Source organism: Physella acuta, unplaced genomic scaffold (assembly GCF_028476545.2).
Source record: "Physella acuta isolate Inbredline_101_S28 unplaced genomic scaffold, ASM2847654v3 ptg000191l, whole genome shotgun sequence".
NCBI classification, from domain to species: Eukaryota; Metazoa; Mollusca; class Gastropoda; family Physidae; genus Physella; species Physella acuta.
Window position 1 is genome coordinate 264,972 of NW_026731710.1, and position 26,531 is coordinate 291,502.

Genomic DNA, 26,531 nt, shown 5'->3' on the forward strand with positions numbered 1-26,531 from the left:
TGGGGAGAAATTATTTCTAAAACTGTACAAAACAACAGATTCTGCTATCATATTAGACTATAAAAAATTTTCTTGCTTTCTAATCAGTTATTAAATAATTTGTTAAACCTTTTTACATAAATAAGTATATCACTAGTTTGCCTATATCTAACAATGCGATGTATTGGTCAAGTGTTCAACTGACTTTTCTTGGGTTCAGTTCTTATGTTAGAACAAGCAGGACATACTTGGTTCCACCTAGTGTAAAGGACAACACCGTATATATAGTTATTAAAGAAAATCAATGACGACTTTATCATAGTTTAGATCGCATAGAGACACATGTTAGACTATTTTCCTCCAATAAATTTAAAGTTTAATTGTATATGGATATATATACATTGACTTTAATATACTGACAGCTTGTGTACGTGCATTTGACCTTTGTAAAACACATCTAGTATGTAGCTTGGTAATATAAATAGTGATTGGCGTGTAAAATGGTTGTGGCGCTTCATTAACGTTAAACTAATTAAACTTATTAAATCGATTGCAGTAAGTCATTAATCTATATAGTTAAATACATAATTTATTATTGCACATGTCTGTTAACACTATCGTACCACCACAATAGCAGGAAATTGTTGGCTTTATTTTACTGTTCTATAATTTTAACTAATCCATGTTTTTATAGATAAGTGATTTCTCACAAGTTCATTGAAGCGTTACCTCAAATATACATTTTGTGGTTGTAGGGTCCTAGGACCTTTGACCACAGGTGCTTTGACCATAGGGCTTTTGACCATAGGGGGTTTGACCACAGCGGAGCTTTGACCATAGGGGCTTTAACCATAGGGGGTTTGACCACATCGGGGCTTTGACCATAGCGGTGCTTTGACCATAGGTGGTTTGATCATAGGGGGTTTGACCATAGGGGGTTTGACCACAGGTGTTTTCTCAGCAGAGGGTCTTTGATCACAGGTGGTCTATCAACTGGTGATTGATCACAAGCGCTGTGTCCGGCTTTGATCATAGGTGTTTTGTCCACATAGGGTCTTTGATCTCAGGTGGTTTGTCCAATGCTGTCCATATACGGTAAGGATTTATTCTAAAAGTTGCTAAATTATATTTTAAATTTCGACATGATGTAATAATATGGTCAAACAGATAGCACTTGTTTGTATATTTCTTGAAGACAGTTGTGATTTTATACTTTAAAGATTCGTTAAAGTACACGCAACAACAGTCAAAGTTCACTTTTGTCGTATTATCAAATTAAATTATCTTTTTGTTTGAGCTTTTTTTAATACTATAAAAATACAGTTACAATAACATTATATTAAAGTGTATTATGTTGTTTAATTATCTCACTAGCAGTTACTTCTCGAAAGTATAACATTATTTCTATTATTCAACTTATTGTTTTTATTCTAGATAATTATAACTAAACAAACATAATAGAAAAAAAAATAAGATTTTTTTTTTTAAAAAAAAACATAAATTTAAAATTTGACAACATATAGATGGGTGCATCTTTTATTATAGCATATGCTTTAAACATATGTAAAATTCAATAATGTGGCAAATGATCAGTAACGTGAAGGTTTTGTTAAAATTTGGTATCTAGTGTTGTGTTGTGTCAAGCAGTGGCGTCGCTAGGTTGGGTATCACCTGGTGCGGCACCTCATGGTGTCACCCCCCCCCCCCCCCCCCGAAAAAAATAGATATATAACCCCAAGGTCTATATAGGCCTATATATATATATATATATATATATATATATATATATATATATATATATATATATATATATATATATATATATATATAATAGCCATTGGTCTTACGACCCTCCCATTTTACCTAATGACGTCATTTTGTGCGCACGTTATATTAACAGTTTCCTTCATACATTATTAGATTTCGGTGTCACCCCCTTACCGGTCGTCGGTTGACTTAACAGTTATATAAAATTCTCAGCAAAACATGTTTCTTTGTAAAGTTTATAGTTTTGGTGTTACTGTCCACCCCCCCCCTCTCCCTTCTCCTCCATTGGTGATAGTTTTAAAGTGTGCACAGTTAATGGTTAAGATGTTTATCTGTATTTATATAGGTGGGTTACATCCAATTGACCATTACTTGAACTGGCAAAAAGCATATTTCTTTTATATATTTTGCAACTTTCGCCATGGTGTCACCCCCCTAAATGGTGTCACCCCCCTAAATGGTGTCACCCGGTACGGTCCACAACCCCCCCCCCCCCCCCCCCCCCCCCCGCCCCCGCCTCACAACACCTCTGGTGTCAAGGCATGTTCTGTTTTATCTTAACGTTTTAAAACTCTCGATCACATTTTGAATATACTTGTGTGCTGTAACGAGTAACATATTTATTTCCCCGACACGTATTTTCAGCTTAAGTAGGATCTTTTTTTTTTGATTTGTTAATGAATTGTAAATGTTAGGTTTAAGTTTAATTTGAAATGTTTAATTATAATTCTAAGTTAATAATAATTTGCTTAGGATAAATTGCTTTTTTTTTACAAATGTGCGTTAAGTATATTTAGTACAATGGAATTAAGAAAATAAAACTAATTTGCTTTTTTCATTATTGCTTTGGTTGCTAAAACTATGCTTATCGTTCGATATGTGAGGACTGTTGTAGATTTGCATTGATAGCTATTTCTTTGACTCTCAGGTTTTTAGTTTCGTGAAGTATGAGTTCACTATCTGAAAAATATATTATAAGTCGGAGAAGAGAGAGTTGTGTATGAATACTTGGAGGAGAGGTGAGAGTGGTATACATACCTAAAGGGGAGTTGCGAGGTGGGGTGGGGGGCGGAGAAGTAAAATTGGGGTGCCCTGTCAAATTGGCCCGGGACAAATCGGCCCCGTCAAAACGGCCCCGTTAATTTGACCCCGTCAAATCGACCCCCGACAAAACGACCCAGTCAAAATAGCCCCTTCAAAAAGGGCTCCGACTTATTGGCTCACGTCAAATGGGCTCCCGTCATATTGACTTGCGACATATAGGCTCCCGACAAATGGGCTCCCGATATTTAGGCTCCCGTCAAATGGACTCCCGACATATTAACCCCTGATAAATAGGCTCACGACATATTGACTACCGACAAATGGGCTCCCGACATATTGGCTCCCGGCAATTGGGCTCCCCACATATTTGCTTTTGACAAAATGACTCCCGACATATTGGCTCGAGACCAATGAATGGCATGACCACTATTGACTTAAAAGTAACCATTTTGTCTTACCTCCAATACCACTATAAACTCTTTTAAATGCCCGAATGAAATTGTTTTTCGTGAACCAACATTAATTCACAAACAAATCGAGCCCTTAACAGCTAAATTCCACCAATTCTAAAGTGTTGATTATGTTTAATTTACAACAGAAAAGATCTGTTGCTTAAAAGCGAACACAGAAGTGTAAATGTATGATATACATGATAACAGCATTTTGTTATGATAACCTACAAGCATACTGCAGGTAGGAAGGTACAGCGTGGACCCTTCTCCCCACACACTGAGTTCGAACAGCCTATAACCGACTCATGTATGGAAGTCATAGATAGATGACCCTTAAATTAAAACATACTATATTTTATAATAGATAAACTAATATAAAAATAGTGCCTGTCGAACAAGAGATGCACGCGTTATATTACATAAGAGTGTTGGATAAGCTAACTCTAAAGAATATTGATAAAGGGGTCCCATTGGCAGGTGTCATATTCAATGAGACCGCTTTGCCGGGAGACTTAGTCTCTACAGAAACGGTATTGTCAGTGGCCCTTTTGTCTGGAGCCAAATTGACAGGAGCCTATTTGTCGTGAGGCAAAATGACGCTAGTCGTAATGACGGGGGTTGTTTTGTGGAGAAACTAAATGTCGGGAGCCTATTTGTCGGGAGCCAAAATGACGGGAGCCTATTTGTCAGGAGCCTTATTGACTGGAGCCCTTTTGTCCGGAGCCTATATATCGGTAGCCTATTTGTCTGTAGCCTAAATGACTGGAGCCTATTTGCCGGGAGCCTTATTGACTGGAGCCTATTTGCCGGGAGCCTATATGACGGGGTCCATATGTCGCTGGCCATTTTGACGGGGTCAATTTGACGGGGCCGATTTGTCGGGGCCGATTTGTCGGGGTCGTTTTGACGGGGCCGTTTTGTCATTGGCCGTTTTGACGCCGCACGTAAAATTGACCTTATAAATGTATACAAAGATGTTAGTTTAATTAAATGTGTAAGGTATACTATTCCAGATGTCGGAATGTTGTAACATATTTAAGGGTGACTTTTGAAATAAGAGAGTTAAGAAAAAAAAAACAAAAACAAAAAAAAACATGTCCTTGCATTATGATCACATATCTAGTCAGAAAAAAAAAACAACAGCAGACATTCCATACTACATTAAATTAAATTACAAAGACCAAACTCAACTAACATCGCAAACAACAACACGGAATGTAATCACGCCACAGCTTGACACTACAAACCTCAAACATAACAACTGAACAGCAACCACAGCTAACACCACCACACCAGACGTACCTCATACCAAGGTCACACAACCACAGACTGGTATGGAAACAAAAACAGCAATACCCAAAGTGAACACGTTGTAGCAATGGTTATTACACGTCTTTAAAATAGACGCCTTTGTAAACCAATAGTGATATTGTAGTTACATATATAGATATAAGGTGTCGCATATTTTTTTTTTTTTTTTTTTTTTTGATTTTTACAATAAATCAGTTTATATTACATGAAAAATACAATATTTGAAAACAATGATCAATGAACTTTAATCACATTTGTATGTTAGTTTAATAGAAAGTAAGTAATAACTGTGAATTTCGTCAAAGAATCACATATTGCAAACAAATGCTGCTTTCCTTCAAAATTCAACAGCGATGTGTGTTAATTTCAGCTGCTAAATGTCTGTTTGGTTTAAATTTTTTAATTGAGACTAATATGGTCAATAACTTCAACTTCGTTTTTCAGCTGCTAAATGTCTGTTTGGTTTAAATTTTCTAACTGAGACTAATATGGTCAATAACTTCAACTTCGTTTTCCAGCTGCTAAATGTCTGTTTGGTTTAAATTTTCTAACTGAGACTAATATGGTCAATAACTTCAACTTCGTTTTCCAGCTGCTAAATGTCTGTTTGGTTTACATTTTCTAACTGAGACTAATATGGTCAATAACTTCAACTTCATTTTTCACAGCAGCATTGGGTGGCAAAATATGCTGTAGCGGTAAACTTGAGAAGTGGTTCCTTAAATGCTCCAACCCTCTCTTGGATGCGTTGTGGAGCTTCCTCTCCTCTTGTAGCTCTAGCATCAGATCACGCACCACTTCCTGCAAGTCTTTTATCTCCGCTTCGTACTTAGCGGAGATGTTCCGCTCCAGCAGAGATTTTTCACGTTGCAGATTTTGTTCGGCTTGTAAGAGTTTGGCCTCCAGGTCGTTCCGGATGAGCCGTTCCTTGTCAAGTTCCATGTGGGAACATTTTGTATCTTCCATGGCTTTCACCTTTTCAGCTTGTATCTCATGCCACATGTCTGTGAGGGCTGCCAGTTTGACTTCAAGCACAGCCAAATCATTCTGCAGACTGTCTCTGTGTATGACCAGTCGTTTGTTAGATTTTGAAGCCTCCTTTAGTTTTTCTTTAAGATCTTCTATCTCCAATCGCTGTTTTAACACTGTATCTTGTAAGGAATTACTGTGGGCTGTTTGTTCTCTAAGTGCAACCTCAAGCTTGATGATTTCCCCTTTAGCTGATCTATAGACATTTCGAAGAGTGCTGATTTCATCTGTGTTCCAAATACTTGAACTGCGTGGGTCTATTTTCTTTTCTAGTTCTTTTTCTTTTTTTTCTTGTAAGGCATTAAGCTTTTCCTTTTCTGCCTCGACGATGCGACTATGTACTCGTTCAAAAACTTCCCTTATTGCGACAGGGTCAAGAATGGGGACAGGTTTTATTTTACTTTCCTCTGTTTGGTAACCATCTTTTGCCACTTTGACAATGTCATCAAAGTCATAAAATGGTGTAAACAGTTCCTTGATCTAGTCACCTGCTGCTGGGGTTTTACATTCTTGATTAGCACTCATTTGGCTGCTGTCTTGCCCACTTTTTAATTTATGATTAGGTAAGTCATTTAGATCCATTGAGATTTACCTTGGCAGCAATGCTAGTTTTAAAAATTTCTAGACAATGAAAAAGGTGTCGCATATATATTGAGATCAGTATAATCCAGAATGAACTCTTAATACTGAGTAATGTGCATAATTACTAATGTACATATTATTTAAGAGATATTTCCAATGTTTTCTTTTTATTCAAACATACACATATTTTATTTTTTAATAGTATAAAGCATACATAAATACGTACAACATTACTTTTGAAAGTAAAAATATTAATTTATCCCAGGCATTGTTTTCATAGTTTTAAATAGGAATTATTTTTTTTTCAGTACATGTTAATACGTCTTTTTGTAACTTAAGGTAACGTCCCTTGGAATTACTTTAATGTATACATGGGAAGTAACTAGCACAATGCTAAAATGTTTTTCACACCTCCAATTTAAAACACAAACTTAAAATCAAAACATTTTATGTAGGTTTACAAGCACAGGGTAACATTCTTACATTGTGTATGGGATAAGAAATACAGAATGTATGGCAACATGGCTTTGGAAAGTTGTGAGTTTATTGCAATACAATGACATTAAAAGCTAAATGAGTGTTCTTGGCAGTTTTAGGGGAAACATTGATACATTGTGTGTTAGAATGTACCAGTCACGTCCAAACTTGATTTATCAAAATTAAATGTGTTTCCCGATGGTGGGTGGGGGTCTAATATATGTGCTCAAATAAAACTTTGTTTAAAGATCGTTTTCCCATAGGCCACTTTTCCAAAGGAAGATAGAATGAATGTAAGCTACTTTTCCAAAGGAAGATAGAATGAATGTAAGCTACTTTTCAAACGGACACTTGTCAGACCTACATGGATAATTGCAAACACATAAGGTAAGGATCAAAATCATGGTCTATATTTCGTTGTTAATGAATCTATACATTTTGAATGTATTATTCATACAACAGAAACAAACATGTGTAGTTTAAAGAGGATAGGACATTTTTAAAAAAAAAAAGAATTTATTTTCTTTTTAACTATCAATCGCCAACGTTCTTCATAGACACACAATTCGCTTCAATTTAAAAGTAAATAAAATTAAAATGACTAGATCTATATTATGTAATGACTAATTTCGCAATATATACTTGTGGCTCTCACTGTGATGCATATGTCAAATGACACATACTATAATATACAATACAGAAATTATGGCTTGTTCTAGTAACCAAGAGCTTGGTTCAAAATTAAAACATTGTTTGGATCTAAACCTTTGTTTTCCCTGTCATGTCTAGTACAAGAAAGCTAAATGGTAGACTTAAACAAGTGTATTGTCTTGTAAGCATTTAAAACATTGTTTGATTCTAAAAAAAGTCGGACACAAGAAAGATAAATGTTAGACTTAGGTTTAAAGAGGTAAATAGTCCTGTAAGTCATGTTAGTAGTAAAGCTTAATATTGTGGCAAAACATAGCCAGCTCGTGTGTTGTAGCAAAAGAGGTAGAACTGGTACAGCTTCTCTGATTGATCGACTTATATGTATTCTAGTTACTGCTTGGTTAATGAAGATAAACTCTGAACCAAACACTTGGGTTCAACACATATCCCCCTGACTTTGTCTCAAGTAAAACTTTATAGATAGTTATAATTGTAATACAGTATAAAGACTACTTAATTAGGTAATTGACATGGGACGTTAAGGTTGTATAGTAGAGTATATGACTTCTAAACTGATAGTCTGAAGTTCGAATCGGGATAAGAGTTTCTTTCAGGCATCTCTTCGAGGGGGGGGGGGGGGGGGGAGAAAGTCTACCGCCCCCCCCCCCCCCCCCCCGAACGAAATAAATTTAATTTATATATTTATATAAAGAAAATATATGCTTTTAACAGTGTCCGCCCCCACCCCCCCCCCCCCCTCCCCGAAAATTTCCTGGGTCCCTCGGAGAAAAAAGTCTGGAAGAAACACTGATCGGGATTCAAGTCCGTAGATTTTCCCTGAGTCCACCCAGCTGATTCGAGGTAGAGAAAGTTGTTCGTAAAAAAAAAGAACTGTAGAGCAACAATAATATATATTTTAATAGCATCCTATTTACAATTAACGAAACATTAAAATATATTTATTCATATTTATTGTTTAATTATTAATGAATTACAATGGACAAAATAATTTGAACGATGCTCAACCTACCATCATGGCGGCACACTATATGTTTATAAGAGGAGCATATCAAGTTTATCACATTTAACAGTACACACAAATTTTTAAATCTTTCACAATACATGTAATATTGTAAACAGGTGTGCTGAGTTTTATTTAATGAAATCTCGTCGTCTCTCGCCCTCTAACACTATTGAGACCTTACAAGATGAAATAAAATATAAAAGAAAATTTATATTTTATAATTTATATAATATAAGGGAAAATGTATTAGCTAAGGAAACAATACAGCGAGAGATTCGTCTCGACGTGTTCAAGTGTTATGATAGATTATACATATCTATCATGGTGTCTCCCATTCCCCCCCCCCCCCTTCTTGTTACCCCACAGGTAACGGTACACACCTGAGCCTGAGTCCACCGGTATCGTAAGGCTGACCGGGCCTGGACCTCGGACTGCGGTTATGGGGGCGGAGCCAGTGGCGGAACTAGAAAAAATGGGCCACCCCGCAAAAAAATAATTTTGGGCCCCACTCTTATATATATATATATATATATATATATATATATATATATATATATATATATATATATATATATATATACAAACACATAACTTATAAATTAGATTTTCATTTCTGGCCTGATCGGGTTTTGAAAAACATATTTTTTTATTTTTTTTTATTTAAACAAATTACAACATGTCATGTGTGTTTGTGCATTGGTCTGTTTTGAGTTTATTTTTATTTTTTTTTAAATTTAGAACTAGTTTATTCAATATGTTTGCTGTAATTCAGCCGACCCTCTAATATTGAGCCGGTCAAAAAAAAAAAAAAAAAACGTGAAAGCTTTGTATGTGTAATTGTTTCTCGTGTTATGTTTATTTTTATGTTTTTTTCTATTCATATTATTTGTTTTAAATATATTTCCCTTTTATGCTATGTCAGTCTTTAACTTTTATTCTTTTATTTTTTGTAATAATAATTAAGAGAAGAAATTGCTTTTTAATTTGTTTAGTACAAATATATTAAAAGGAGCTTATGAGTACCCCTATTTAACTATTTAAAAAAGGGACATAAGTCATGGAAGAGTTTTGAACGTTTGCCTATCTTTCACACGACAGATCACACATGTATATTTTTTTACGCAACAGCATGTGTTAGCTACTGTATAACATCACAACTGTAGTAGATCTGTTTGTTATTTACAAAAGCTTTTACCGTCAAGTCAAAAATGCAAGAATTTTTTTTTGGAACTATAAAAAATTTATTATGGTCGGCTATGGGCCCCTAAAATGGCTTAAGCCCCCCCCCCCCCCGCCTCATTGCGGGGTCTGGCGGCACTGTAGTTCCGCCCCTGGGCGGAGCCTGAAGATAGGGACGCCACAGTCCGGTCACTCTACCTTCTCCCCTCTTCGGAGGTACACGTTTTTTTTGGGTGTTAAGGCACTAGCCATTTTAACATTATATTTATTTTGGCGCTACGACACTTGTTCTCCACGGATAAATTAAACGTACGTTTGGCAACGTGTGTAGAGGATTGTGTGGCTTCATTGGAAGGTAATTGACACTTACTTTTGTTTACTGTACTGTTATATATATATATATATATATATATATATATATATATATATATATATATATATATATATATATATTCTAATTAATAAGTATGGGACGCGTATAAAAAATGTATGAATGAAAAATATATTTCTAGTAATGTTTATGCCTTATGTAAAGCTAATGTAAATGTATTCGTAACAATTGTAAAATTGTGTGTGTCTGAAGACTGAATGAATGTGAATATCACACATATGTTAGGAAGATTGTCAAATGTATTTTACAGCCGTTCAGCTTGGGGTGAAGAGACACTACATAGGCCCGTGTGTTAGCAAGTGTGACCACGCCGCCCTGGAGACCAGTCGCCCATTTCAGGCTGATCTGACTAAGTTAAAACGTTGCTCCTATGTCAATTATTCTTTTTAACTTCATGTATTAAAAGTTAAATGATTGTTAAACTGAGTTACTTATTTAATAATAATTTTAAACCTTTTTACTAAGTCAAATATCGGCAATCAGTCAATAATAATAACATAACATTAATAAAGCACAATACTAATATTATTATTAAAGGACGTCTTGTCCAACGAGACAAACCTTAGACTAAACAAGTCATTCTGTAGCTGCGGCTATATATTTATGTGCGGTATGACTCGATAGAGAGTATTTGCCACATCAAGGAGGATCATAATAGTTGCATTCACTATTATTTTCTTCTTTTTTAATTAGTCTTTTTTTTAAATAATTCAAACACAAAATTACATATGTCTTCCCTCTAGAATGTTCTTTTTTGATTGTGGCTTTACTCGAATATACATTCCTGACGTTCCTGAGACCACCCAGCTCTGATGTTATTGCAATTGTGTAAGTCGGCTAAAACAATTAAAAAAAAACATTTCACTTAATTTCAACATTGTAAAATACATTGACGCCTCCATATCCTACCTTCTTCTAATGTATTATATTATTTTAACCCAAGATAAAATAAGTAGAATTAGCAATACTAATTGGAGAGGAAAAGATAACACTAGTTACATATATAAGTAGTTATTTACAAAGACGGTCTGCTTTGTTTGTAAAATCAGAATTTTACCTTAATAGTTAGTGAGAATATCTGTACTTTCGGTTCTGCTAAATTATAATTATGTGAGTTTTTGAGGGGAAAAATTATAGGAAAGGTATTAGAAGCTCAAAACAATTCACGGACTATATCATAATTTTTCAAGATTAAAAGTATAAGAAATAATATATAACTTATCTAAGGTGTTACAATTTAACTATATTTTTAACACACACAAAATAGTTTAAAGAAGTAAAAAAAAAAATTACGTTGATCATACTGATTTTGAAATATTTGTTTTACTTAACATGTTTATAAATGTGTACCTACATAAATGTAAATGGTTTTAATTTGAATAAATAGTTTAATAAATAGGTGTAGGTTGAGTCCCTTGGGTACATTGAAAGCTGAAAGGGAAGTAACACATGCTTGTCATTTATGTCAGGCACCTCTACTTTAGACACCATTCATTAATAGCGACTTTTTTAAAGTTAAGATCACACGGAGACAAATGCTAGTCTATTCCCAACCAACTCCTTTAAAGTTTGATTTAACATGAATCAACTTAATTGACTTCTCAAGATAGATAAGTTTATTATACTGATAGCTTCTATATGTGATTTTGACATTTGTATAACACATCTAGTTTGTAGAGACATTTGGTAATAATAAATTGATTGGCGTGTAAAATGGTAGCGGCGTTTCGCCAACGTTAATCTAATTAAACGGTATTTTCGTTAACTTATTCAATCGATTGATGTAAATCATTAATTTAGAAATTTGGTATTTGGTTCGTGGAAGAAAGCTTTGAATCCCGGTATGCAGTCGTCAAAGAATAAGCCATCTTCATCCATTCTTTGTTTTTGTGTTTTGGCCCCACCAGGACCAAAATACACTCAACAAGTTTCAATTGTTTTTGTTTAGTATGAAAATTTACTTACAAATGAAGTCCACAGGCAGAATTAAAAACACGCAGACTAAATTAAGATAACAAGGGTATCTCGATTCAATCAAAATGAAGTCCACAGGCAGAAATAAAAACACGCAGACTAAGGGTATCTCGATTCAATCACTGTCATTAAAATCCAAATTTTGAAAATAAGAAAATACAAAATTGTCACAAATAATACATTAAAAATGGAAATATACGGAGCACTATTTTCAAACACATGCTACGGCGGCCATTTAAAATTAATATATTAACATAACATAAATTTGTAAAATAATGCCATATCTAATATATAAAGCTCAATTCTGTGTTAAAACAAAGTTATATTTAGAGGAATCGGTAATAAGGCAGAAGCATTACTTAAATCTGAAAAAATAAATTCTTATAAGAAATAATTTGTAATATATATATGAGTTTTAATTTAAGTTTTATATAAATAAATAAATAACCGATTGTAAAAAGTAAAATACACTAACAGTTTTCTTATTAACGTTGACATATTTGTTTTGTTTGTTGTTTTTATAAATGTATAAATATATAAATGGAAATGTCATTTTTTTTAAGAAGAATATTTATAAATACTTTTCGGTTGTATCCCTTGGTTTTTTTTATCGCCATAAGGGAAGCAACAAACGCTGTCATGTTTTCGAAGAAAAAAAATACAACATAAACTTTCTTAATGACATTAAATTTTTTTTTTTTGCTTAGCACTTTTCTAAATGTGTACTTTTGTTGATGGCAATGTGCGTTATTTAAAGAAATAGTTTTTATGTTGGTTTAAGTTGTATTCCTGGGTTATATAGATTGTTATCAGGGAAGTAACACACGCAATGTCAATTGTGTTAGGCACCTCTATTTTAAACACCACAAGTGCAATTACAAGTTATTATATTTTCTGTAGGTGTAAATGCTTAGGACAGGGGTCGGCGGCTCGCTAGCCGCATTCAGCTCTTTTGATGTCACACCATTTTGGGGGTGATGCCAAGTCAAAAATTTAGCAAAATATTGGGACGAAAAATTGCTTTGTTTTGTGAAACATGTGTGTTTTTTTATATGAATAAATATTATTTTAAATTTATGTATCTAATCCTAATCAAATACCATAATATTTGTAGTGTGGTTTAGTTTGATTTTTGCTTTGGGTGGTAATGAGTATGTTGATGGAAATGTGGTAGAAATTTATTTCAATGCAATTAGGGATGGTAGCATTTATTGTGTGTTCTTTTTGTGTGTGTTGTCGATGTTGTTATTTTTACGTTGTGTATTATGTAGCGTGTACAACCCGTGAGTCGAAGTTGTGGTATTGAACTGTTACGCCAAAATCTATCAGATGAGATATAGCAAGTATCTGATGTTCAGTATTTTAATAGCAGAGAATTTTTATGACTTTTGAGTTGTCTAATGGTACGGCCTTGAAGTCTCTGTTGTCCTTATGCCGTGATGTCGACTTGCATGACTAGTGTTGACGCTGTGGTTAAACAAAGATCGTGTGGGTCCATTGGTTTTATTAAGCTCCTCGCTGTGGTTAAACAGAGATCTTGTGGGTCCATTGGTTTTATTAAACTCCTCGAGCTGAGTCTCAAGTGGCTTCTCTCTACAATCTTCTCCAGGGGAAGTATAAGTAAGCATAGCCTTACAAATGCTGGTGTTAATTAATGTTTTGCAGATTTGCTGTTTATGAAGCCATTTCAGAGTGAAAGGAACTCTAGATTGATCAAGGTGTCCCGGTGTCAGGTAGAAAAATAATATATTTTAGATTTGTTCAGTATAAATACATTTGAATTAAGGCTTGTAAGGTTAAAACAACAAACACATTCCTATTCAAAATTAGACAGACACCATAATAATATGTTTTTTGTGTGACATGCATATTTAGTTGATGCCGGTAACATTTATTACACTCGACTAAGATAAACTCAAAAAAAAAATACTTATATAGACAAGCGGATCGTTCTATAAAATATTAAACTATCATGTGTTGTGTTTAATTGGCGTGTTTAAATTGTATAATTTTTTAAAGATGTTTCTATTAAGTTTAAATACTTGTGTAAACTTTGTAAAGTATGTATCTCTTGTATATATATATATTATGCAGTATTGTAGACATCTTATCGACTCCTACCATAACTAAAGCATGACATTCTACTAACACTATCTAACTACACTTAACACTTGACTTCTCCATACACGCTCCCATGACCATCCCTAACACTATCTACATTCTAACTCTCTACATCTTTCTTCTAGCACTACCTATCTCTAACTCAACATTTCAACTCTCTACATCTTTCCTCTAGCACTACCTATCTCTAACTCAACATTTCAACTTTCTACATCTTTCCACTAGCACTACCTATCTCTAACTCAACATTTCAACTCTCTACATCTTTTCTCTAGCGCTACCTATCTCTAACTCAACATTTCAACTATCTACATCTTTCCTCTAGCGCTACCTATCTCTAACTCAATATTTCAACTCTCTTCATCTTTCCTCTAGCACTACCTATCTCTAACTCAACATTTCAACTCTCTACATCTTTCCTCTAGCGCTATCTATCTCTAACTCAACATTTCAACTCTCTACATCTTTCCTCTAGCGCTACCTATCTCTAACTCAACATTTCAACTCTCTACATCTTTCCTCTAGCGCTACTTATCTCTAACTCAACATTACAACTCTCTACATCTTTCCTCTAGCCCTACCTATCTCTAACTCAACATTTCAACTCTCTACATCTTTCCTCTAGCACTACCTATCTCTAACTCAACATTTCAACTATCTACATCTTTCCTCTAGCACTACCTATCTCTAACTCAACATTTCAACTCTCTACATCTTTCCTCTAGCGCTACCTATCTCTAACTCAACATTTCAACTCTCTACATCTTTCCTCTAGCACTACCTATCTCTAACTCAACATTTCAACTCTCTACATCTTTCCTCTAGCGCTACCTATCTCTAACTCAACATTTCAACTCTCTACATCTTTCCTCTAAATAAATTGAAAGGTTGAGGGGGGTGAAAATCGAAAGTTTGAGGGGTGGGGGTGCAAATGGAAATCTCGAGGGTGGGGGTGCAAATCCAAAGTTTGAGGGGGGGGGGGGGGTGCAAATAGAAAAGTTTGTCCCCGGGCGCCGGGAAGGGTAGCTACGCCTCTGTTTTTATCACAGATTAATCCGAATGAATCAAACATCTACTAAAGTAATATTCAGTACAGCATTAGTTTAACATTTAAACTAAAATAAAACAATTGGTTCAGGTCAGGGGTCGGCAACCTGCGGCTCGCGAGCCGCATGCGGCTCTTTTGATATCAAGATGCGGCTCTCCAGCTCTTTGAACAAATACTAATAATCTTAATAAAAAAAAAATATTTGAAATAAAAAAATGTTAGTGGCTCTTTAAAACCAGGGAAATTTTTAAAATTGTAACTTTTGGCTCTTCCGCTTCAAAAGGTTGCCGACCCCTGGTTCAGGTAATCAAAAAGAGCGAAAACAGGAATTAATGATGATTATTTGAATTTTCAAGCATCTATAAATTACACAGTTATTATATCTAATGTATTTATCTGAAAGCAAAATAAAAAAAAAATAAAAAAGACGTTTTGTAAATGCACATAAAATTAATTTTTTCGCATTATCTGTAAAAATTAATTTAAAAAGAGCAAAATAATATCTTTTAAATAAAGTATTCAAGTGTGTTATTATGAACTACTTAGAACACACATCCGAGGTCGTCACATCCATGACGTTAATAAAACTACAGAAATGTATTGTTTACATTTTGGGGCTTTGAGTCAAATACAGACGATTGGTGTAGGTTAAGCTTCCATGAACAGAATCACAGTTTACTGTCTATTCTACATTGTAGTCACCCAACAATGTGATGTTTCCAAGATAGTCTCCATATGGACTGGACCACATAAAACATCAGTCAATGTCACTGGAAAGTGTCGTTACAGCTGAGAAGCGATACAGAAATCTAAACTAAAAAGTAGAACGTTCTTATCAGAAATCTGGTAAATCAGATGCACTGGCATATAATGTTATTAAAAGTTAACGATAATTGGCGTAAAATTATGATTAGATTTTTACAATCTTTAGTTTAAAGTAGATCTTTAAAAATTTATTTTAAAATGGCCATTTAGTTTCGTATTTTATAGTTTTTTTTTTATTAATAACAAATCTAGTAGGTTTATGTGGACATAATGGTTGCATGCAAAAAAAATTAATAATTCCTGACTCACTATTAAGTTTGGCGGTTTAAATTGGTTAAAATAATTATAGGTAAGGAAATCCAGTTTATTGTAACGTTGTAAGTCATCTATAACAGAAAAAGAAAATATCGCATTTGAAACCAAACATTTTGTAACATTAGCACCATTATAAAATATCTAGGCGTCCTCTATTCCTATACGATTGTAATGTGTTAGATGATTAGAAATCTTACTATTTTAAGAAAAGATAAACTAAGTAGAATAAAAAAGAAAAAAGAAACCTAATTCATGAGGAAAGGAAACAACCTATTATATATATTTATATATACATATATATATATATATATATATATATATATATATATATATATATATATATATATATATATATATATATATATATATATATATATATATATATATATATATATATATATGTATATATATATATATATATATATATATATATATATATATATATATATATATATATATATATATATATATATATATATATATATATATATATATATATATATATATATATGTTTATTAAAAAGGAAGCTTTGTGTGCCACTAAAGATCAGCAGTTACTTTAATTGGAAGCCAGAAGCTCTGTACATTTGGTAGTATCAAAAAATAGTTTCTATTCTGAACGCAAAAACAGAAAAATAATTATGAACATCCAATAACCTTTCAACGAGTATAATGGTGGTTTAATTATAAAAAAAAAATCTTCTTAGAAATAATCTGTAATGTATCTTCGAGGTTTCATTTGAATTAAATTTTTAAAAAAATGTTTGCACGAACCAAAAAAAGCACCATAAACTTTCTTACTGCTAATTACATGTTTTGATTGGTTTGCTTGGCATTTTTACTTTCACGTATATACGAAGTATAGAGAAAGTCTTGTAATCGTGCAAAAAAAAATCGAGATTGTTACAAATCTCGACGTTTTATACCTCACTGATACGGAAAAACATAATTTTGCAATCTTGTCCGTAAGTCTGTATGTCTGTCTGTGTTTCTGTGAGTGTGTGTGTAAACACGATAACTTGAGTACCGTTACAGCTAGGTTGATGAAATTTCATATATAAGTATTATATCAAAATCGTAGATCCGTATCAACTTTTGAGCAATTTCTGGTAACCGGAAGTGGTACTTTTTCTACTTTGAATTTTTCAAAAGCCTAAAACTTGAGTACTATTTCAGACAGATAGATGAAAATTCACATTTAAGTAATTTTGAGTAATTTTCGTTGACCGGAAGTACTAATTTACGCTATTTCCGATCTCTTAAAAAAAACGCATGTAAATTTATAAAGTACTAATAATATTGCGCACTATTATGCACATCTTTATTTGGCATTCTCTTGGTGCGCAGTTCTTTTTTTCTACTAGATTCTATTATATTTTAAAAAGTTTATGTAAACAAAAATCATGTCTATATTCCGAGTTGCCATCACACTTAGTGTTATATTAGAATATTCGAGAAAGTTTAAGGGGAGATCACTCCCGGTTTATTTTAAATGTGAACCAACATTCATGTACATTATCTTAATTTGAATAACTAATTTTAGTTAAATAGGTTTAGGCTGCATCCCATAGGAACATTCATTTACAAAAGGGAAGAAACAAAAGATGTGTCGATTTTCTTAGGCACGTCTATTTTAGACGCCAAAAGTTAAATTGCAATGGACTATGTTTGTTGTATTTTTAAAAGATTAGAGCAATATTAATACATTATAATATGGTGATGCAACGCTTAACTAACTGATCCAATTTAGTGTGAAAATAGGTATGATAGTTAAGAATTAGACGCGTATAACAACATTATAAAACTGTCTGTGGAATGAGAAGTATAGAGTGTATCTCAACATTGTAAACATTGGGTGAATATTAAAGTTTTTGGTAACATTATCACATTTGTGAAAGTTAAGAGCAATTTTATAACGCTGGAAGTTGAATAATGTATCCTAGGCAGCATTATAACACATTTTAATTATGATGGTTTATGTAGAAGGTGTTCAGAGGGCTGTATAATCAAATCTTAGTTTGAATAGTGTTTCTATGACAACGTTGTCACATTTTGTTTTAAATGGAATGTACACATCAACACAATATAAATAGCAAAGAAAAAAAATAATTAATGACAACTTTCTAATAGTTTATGTCACAAGAAGACAAATGCTAGACTCTTCTCCACCATTTCCTTATCCCATATTATCCCAAGGTCTCAATTTTTTAAAATTTTTTGATATGGTTTAGCTTTTGGGCACTGAATGAAGGAATGACTATGGATTTTTTTTTTTTTAAATCAATAATTTTTTAAATATCGATTTTTTAAAAAACGTCCCATAAATGGGACGCTAGCAACGAACGGCCCCATGTACATTTATTGAAAAATAAAATCATTTTTCACGAAATATGGCTAATCACGTGAAAATTAAGCTGTGTACTGATTTTGTATTGTTAGACCAATGATTTAATGTTTAGGACAGCTAAAAATACTGATAATGATCAATTGGGTTAGCCATACCATGGTCTAAAATGCAGAAATTATGTTCAAAAGTCTAGTTTTCTTTCAATCTAGCATCCATCAAAGTGAACAACACTTGGAAATAAGTAAAGCTGTGACTAGTACATCTAATTATACACACTTGATCACAAATATTGTTATTATTCATCGAAACTGTAATATAATTAAATATAAATAATTGATTTTTTTTGGGAGGCGTACTTGAAATTTTCAGGGGTGGGGACTTAAATTTCAGGGGAAGGGTGGACATTGGTAAAAGTATGTTTTGTATTTAAATTCCATTTTCTTCTGGGGGCAGAGCCCCCCCCACCCCCCCCCCCCCCTCCCTCCTCCGAAATGATGCCTGAAAGAAACTCTGCCCTTAGTGAAAAAAAAGTGCAAAAGATGTTCCGGTCCAGTCCCAGATGTCATCCAGCCATCTTCTCTTTTGTTGCCCTCGCCATCCCCCCCCCCCCCCACAGGCGTACATTAGGACATCAGACACCTTATTTCTAGGGCACGGATCCGTCTCTGGGGGCTTGTATTGAGTGTTCATGGCTCTCATCCATGTATGCACCTCACTATGCGAACAGCTCCCAATCTAACACCAGGAATCTCCTTAAAAAGTTAACAAAGTAAAACTGGTATTGGGAACCTTTGAAGGGGGAATATTATTGGGGCATGACACTAGTACACAGCTAATTCACATTTCTGCTATATGTAGCTTAAGCTCTCTTATATGAAGAGAGTTAACCAACCCCCATGACTGAATCATTTCACCTAAATCGTGGCCATTGTTATTATTCTGGTTTGTTATAATTTTAATACCACGCACTAGTAAATTTACAGCAATACTAAATTAGTTTGTATTCAATGGTATTAAATACTTCAGTAAGTGTAATTCTGAAAACTTAAAAATAAAATGTAAGTTTTTCAATATTTGCAATTTTTTAATACAATAATATATAAGAAAATATAGCTCAAGGTCATAATTAAATATCTATAAATACCACTTAACACCCCAAAGTCAACAGTTAACAAAGTAAACAATTGTTTCACCATAAATTACCATTTAACATAAATATTTGCATCTGTGTTTCTCGCTAGTGTCCTATAAATGTGACGTTTGTGTAACAATCTGCATAAATGTAGGTCAAGGTCATAATTAAATATATATAAATACTACTTAACACCCCAAAGTCAGCAGTTAACAAAGTCAACAATTGTTTCACCATAAATAACCATTTAACATAAACATTTGCATCTGCGTTTTTCGCTAGTGTCCAATAAATGTGACGTTTGTGTAACAATCTACATGGGGCCATTCGTTATGGGACGCTTGTTGTACACTTGATATAACGAAGTAGTTACTAAAAATTGTTACTCTTAAATTTTTATCAGATAGAAATATGGTACTGCTACAAGTTTCAAATGTATGTTGCACTTAAAATGTTAATATTTTAGAAGATATGCATTTTCCTGAGCGCATGTTTTCTTTTTTCCGCCATTTTGACAAGTCCTGCAAAGCCGGCGCTATAACATTTTTCTAAATTAATTTTTTTCACAAAACACAAACAAATTCAATAGTCTAACCATTTTCAAATACAATGAAACATAATTTGTGTTTTTACTAGTTTTTAATAAATTTTAGCATTTTTTTTTTACAAGCGTCCCAAAGGTGGGACGCTAGCAGAATATGGGTTAATGTCGTCATATTCTCAAGTTGATGTACCAACTTTCTTGTTGAGTGTGGTCAGTGTGTACTCGAATTGGCAAGAAGATGACTGGGGTGAAAACATTGATATACAAACAATGGTTTCTTTTAGACATCTTTGTCTCGGGGGTGGGGGGGTGTCACTTGAAACTATCGAGAGACACTTGAAACCTTCAGTGGGTCAGACACTGGCTAAAGCATATATACACTAATTTTGTTCCTATTTTGTCTCAGGTAGTGGATGGTGTGCAGTGGTCGCACTTTGTATAGAGTTGGCTGAAAGAAACACTGGTACAAACGTACTGGTCATATCCTGGTATTTATGTAGTGACGGAGATTCATTAAGGGATAAGTTAGGGAAATTCAATAAAGCTGAATGTAGCTCAAACTGATTCAATAGAAACTTAGTTTAGACTATGTCGTGTCTAACGAGTGGCTTATTCCTGGGTCACCTGCCATCCTGGTCATTTCCTGGCTGGACTCTACAGAACATTAATCTTTTATTTCTCTTGCAACAACTGTAGCTAGTAATATGCTGGGTAGTGCGGGGTGGTGTGGTGATAGTGGGGGTGGGGTAGGGTAGTCAGCTAAAGACGTGGACAGTGTGATGTGTAGTAAACAAAAAAAAAAAAAATATATCACACACAGGTGAGTCAGTTGAGTTTACACAGCTAATTAGAGATGTTATATGTTTATATTTAGATAACTTTTATTTCATGATAACTAAAATAACACAATAACATGCAGTTAACATTTTAATACTGTGTAAATGTGATAATACTTCGAAATACATATATATATATATATATATATATATATATATATATATATATATATATATATATATATATATATATATATATATATATAGGATCAAAAAGAAGAATGTTATAAAGATAGAGATAGCGTGGTCGTTGTGTACTTATCATGGTGTGGTGGACACTGATGTGAGTATATTTTTCCTATATAAAAGGTAAGAGACGCATGAAAGAAGCTGTGAGATGTACTAACATACAAGCGTGCAAATGCATATCCGACATTAAGTTTAACAAAAATACATACACCCCCCCCACCCTCAATCTTTCGATTTGTTTTTCCAACCCATTTTACCGCCCCCCTACGGGAAGCGCCCTAGGCAACCGCCTAATTCGCCTTATAGGTAGCGCCATCCGTTTCGTTGGTTAAAAAGCTTAGAGCAACATTAGTATTTTTTGTTGCGATGTAACGTTTATGAAACATTCTCACATTTAGTGTGTAAATAGGGCTAATATACAACAGTTATTTTATTCCGTAATAAGAATATCCATACTTTTGGTAAAGTTCAGATAATTTTTCTCTTCTGCACACACACATCTTTTTTTTTTTTCCGTCCACACAGTTTACTCCACTCGAGCAAGGAGTTCACTTTGCGGATAGGTCGCATTTTTATTGCATGAAAGTTACATAAGGTAACAGACATTTACAATCTGTTTTACGTCTTGATTCTTGACTCTTCCTGATGTCTTTACTTTCTTGCCTTTGGACTTCAGTTTCTTTTCTTGAAACTGCTTTTCCGTCTTGATTCTTGTTTCTTCCTGTTTTCAAAAAGTCTTTACTTTCCTTCCCTTTGTCTTTTCTTGCCTTTTAGTATCTTCAATGAGTTTGCTTCTTTTCTTTCTTCTTTTAATTTTGCTTCTATATTTTCTCTTTTGATTTATCATTTCTTTTATTGAGTCCTATAGAGCTTTAAGTATAGGTTCAATGGTGTCGAGACGGAACATCCTACCTAAGATTGCTCCTAGGTAGGCGTCGTTAAGCTGAAAAGATTTGATTATTAGCCACTCGTACATTGAAGCCACCATAGTGCAGGTACTAGGTGGCTCTTCTCGAGAGCTGTGTTGCTAGCCGACCAAATGACTAGGATGTATGTAGTTCCATATCAGATACTACGCTTTGATCTTAGCCAAAAGGCTGAGAAGCGATATGTGGTTGCGTAATCAAACGCAAAAAAAAATACTTGCACCAAAAAGAGGGCCCGTATGGAACATTGATCAGATTAAATAATTATTTTAGTTAGGGTTAATTATTTAATACATTTATTGCGTTAACCATATAAATTAACATTGAAAAAAAATTGAAAAAAAGATGCATGACTTTCTTACAAGATTTCTTTCGAAATAAAAAAATAAGAATTTTACTTTGAACATCTATTTTAAGACGTTTTGTTAAAACATATTTCAATTTGCTTTTCATTTTAAGACAATCAAAAAGAATGTTTAGGTAGTATCCCTTGGATTATTTCTGACTAAAAAATGGGAAGTAACTAACACGATGTATTTTTTTTTCTTTTTTCGCACATGCAATTTCTAAAAAACATTTACATACTATATGCGAAATTGGGAAATAAAATCAGCATACTTGAATCACTAAACAAAAGAGACCTAATGGCAAACTGTTACTATGCTGCTATTGTTCTAAGATCTGAGACATTAAATTCCTAGAACATTAACAAAAATTGTGGAAATAAAAATTAATCTATGCATGTTTAACAAACAGATACACATTTTAATTGCTTACTATCAACTGAGTTATTTTACAAAAGCAGTAACAGTTCATTGAATAACTCAGCTCTTTAAATATATTATAGAAAATTTTGTACTAACATTTATTTCAAGGCTTGTTAGTCTAACAAAAATAGCATGCAATTAGCAGTTTACGACATGTTAGATGGAAAGGGGAAATGGTGGAGAGACAGCTATTGCTAGAGGGGAAGCCTCTTAGTGATAAAACGTGGGGGTTGGTGGGAGGGGCTTGCTAGTGCTAGATGAGTAGCGACTTAGTACTTGATCAGGTGACAGGGAAGCAAGCTGATCTTAATGGAGACACGGACAAGTGCTAGGATCGGACCTAGTTTAAGGCTGAAGATTTCACGTGTTAATTTGTTCCATTACTTAAACATACACAGTTCTCTGTGTTAACCTTAGTATATTATGCTTATATACAGACAGCTCAGACGACACGTCCTGTCTCTGACTCGGCCTTTCGTTAATTGCCTCACACATCCGCTACACATCCGCTACACATCCGCTACACATAAATACTCAGTATACAAGGGACGTCACTACGGTATACCTAATAATATGGGGCATAACGATACTAACAAGACATAACGTAACATTTTCCTGGCTAACGATTTTACTAAAATACATTGTTTTATAGACTTCTGTGAACACATTTTATACATGTGTTCAGCTTGTTTATTCATGAATTTAATCCAAATTGAGAGTCTTCAAAACAAACAGACACAATACACATGTCATCATTAACAACTGACTTTGATTCTGATTCAAATTCTGAAATAGGACAGGCGGGATATAGTGTCTAACACAGCCATGTCTAGCAGGTCAAGATAGGAGAACATGTCAATACAGATAAGAAGATGCTTGGAAAATGCTCACACAATATTTTAACACGACAGGCACTTGCTTGAAGCCTCCAGGGCAGGTCAAATCGGTCACCGAAACTTAGCATAATTGATTTTTGAACTATGTTTGTTTACTTTACTGATTGTATTATGTTTAGTAATAGCCATCAACACAATACAAACCACCAATACAGCTCAGACATTTTTTTTTTTAAATAATTGCACAAGTATTTGTGATGGTTTCTTTATCACTTTGTATATGTTTTATATTAATCACTGCCTCTGAATAATCTCACAACACAAATACAATTAATCGTGTACGCTTTAAAAAACTTTCCAAAGTTCCAACCCCCCCCCCCCCCCCCCCCCCCCCCCCAAAAAAAAAAAAAAAAAAAAAAAACTTTATTCTCTATTTTTTCTCCTCAAAACATAACCAAACACTCATTCTAAAAAATTTTCCTGTCATTTATTTGTGACATTAGAAGAGATAAGTTAATACATGACGGCTACATTCACGAGGGATAGTCGTCCTTCACGAGCTACTGATAGTGTTTTAAAGCGAAATATTTTCACTCGCAGCATTGGTAGTATCAAATTTACAAATTATAAATAACTGTAAAGTATAGAAGATAATAAACCGGCTTATGCTACGCCGCGGTTTGGCTCGTATTACTATATTTGTTTTTTTGTTAGTTGATTCCAATGTGGGCAGTGATTGATCCCTTTTAACCAGCGCATTTTATTCCTAGATAATTTTTAAGCGATCAATGTAATTCTCATCATAAATGTTTGGGATCTACGTTTTAGGGGAAGCACAAATGAAATATATCGTAAATTAAAAAGAAAATTAAACAAATGTATTTAAATACACCAAACGTAAAACTATTTAGGCCTGAAAGATTAAAAAAACAAACTAATGCGGTATAAAAAGAAGAAGAGCACTAATTAATCTAAATGTGTGACATACCTAAACTTATGTATTTGATACCGCTAATAGTTTTTATATTCAACTAGCATACACATTTATAAAATAATCCCATTCAGAGGGGTCGCCAGGCGGGGGCTGGGGGTGCGGACAGCACCAGGTGACACCATTTACGGGGTGACATTTATACAAATAAATTGCAACATATATACAATACTCTTTTGGCCAGTTAAACTAATGATGAAGTACAGTTAAAAAGTATTTTAAGTACATAATGACGATTAAAACAATGGGGGTGGGGGATGATACTTTGATGTAACCTGCTAAATATAGAAAACAATGTTACATTCAGCTGTATTAACAACCGATATTAGATACCATCATTAAATGAAATGTGAACACTTTAAAGCTTTTACCGAGGGGGGGGGGGGGGGGGTGAAACTAACAGCAACATTTTACAGAGAGAAAAAGGCGTTGGATGGGGGGGGGAGGTGACACCTTGAGGTGCCACTGCCATTACAAAATATCTAGGCGCATCCAATTCTTAGCCTTTTATAAGGTGTTATATTTTACGAAATTTACTAATTTAACGAAATATAAAAGAAGTAGAATTTAATTAAAAAGGAAAAGTTAATTGATTAGGCAAGTATAAAGTCTATATGTGCAGGGCTTTACAAAGAATGACTGCTGTGGGCATATAAAGATAAACCGTTAGGTTAATCGGTAGTCAGAATCTCAGTAAATTTAGTTGTGTTAAAATAAAGTTGATTTTTTTTTTTAATTTAATAGATTTCTCTTCCACACAGTTCACTCCAATGTTCATTTCTTTACTTTTCTCTTGTAGTTTTTCTTACAATTCTTATAACGTTTTTGGACCGATTCTTGTGTTTGAAGAATCTTCAGTGGACAGTGGTTGATCTTCGTTGATAGTTGTAATTGAGTCGTTATAAAAGTCTTAAAGTGGTGTTACTTGAGTTTGGGAGTTGGTAGTTGTACTTGAGTGGTTCTGAAGTCTTAAAGTGGTGTTACTTGAGTTTGGGGTATCGATTTGAAGTTGGATTTTTTTTTTGAGTGATCGAGATTTAATTCTTAGCTGGTTGGTGGATGAAGGTTGTGTAATCGTTGGTTGGAAGTCGCACGTTGAAAATGTCAAGTAGAAGCGTTGTCAGTATAATTTATTTGTATATTATGTATAATTAGTCGAGAGATGCATAATTGGGCGATATGAAAATTTGAGTCTTCGAGATTATCGGAAGTTAAAAGTATATTAGTTTAGAGTGTTCGAAAGTTGATTATTTGCTTCTTGATAGATGGCTTAATCGTGTGTTGGAAAACGCTAGTTGAGTGTCACATAGCAATGTTGGTAGGATTTTTTATTTGGGTAATACTTTTAATATACGCTTACTTTTAAAAAGTAAAATAGGTTATTTTGTATTAATTTTTCTAAATTTTAAGTTTAATTATTATACATTAATTATGCATTACCTATAAATCATGTATCAATATTTCTTAGATAGCATCCATTGGTTGTTTTTTTTTTGTCGTTTTACTGGGAAGTAACTACCTAAGTGTCTTTTTCTTTTTTTTTTTTGCGACATTGTGATATTGTAGTACCCATCACATCTTTTTAAGAAAAGAGACCTAAGGGTAAAAGGTTTACAAACATTTTGTTCTCGCACTGCTATTTTTTTATGATAGGAGACCTTTAATTTATTTTTTTTAAAGAATTAAAAGTTGAAATAAATACTAAAATGAAAATGTGTAATGAAATGTTTTTTAATTATTTTTGACTTGTATCAAAATGAATTATTTTTTTTTCTGGCCTCTTGTCGCATTCAGGCAAGTGTCCACTCTGGTGTTTGTTGTCTTCGTGCACGTGTCTATTCTAGAAAACGGCCT

General features: G+C 33.6%; 1 protein-coding gene across 1 annotated transcript in view; it reads right to left on the reverse strand.

Moving 5' to 3' along the window:
- Positions 1 to 4,752: 4,752 nt before the first annotated feature.
- Positions 4,753 to 26,531, reverse strand: part of LOC131936849 (myosin-4-like) — a 94,378-nt gene continuing 72,599 nt past the window's right edge. The window contains exon 2 of the mRNA XM_059293948.1: positions 4,753 to 6,062. Within this exon, the coding sequence (XP_059149931.1) occupies positions 5,175 to 6,062 (888 nt within the window). The 3' untranslated portion in view covers positions 4,753 to 5,174. The remainder of the gene's footprint in view (positions 6,063 to 26,531) is intronic.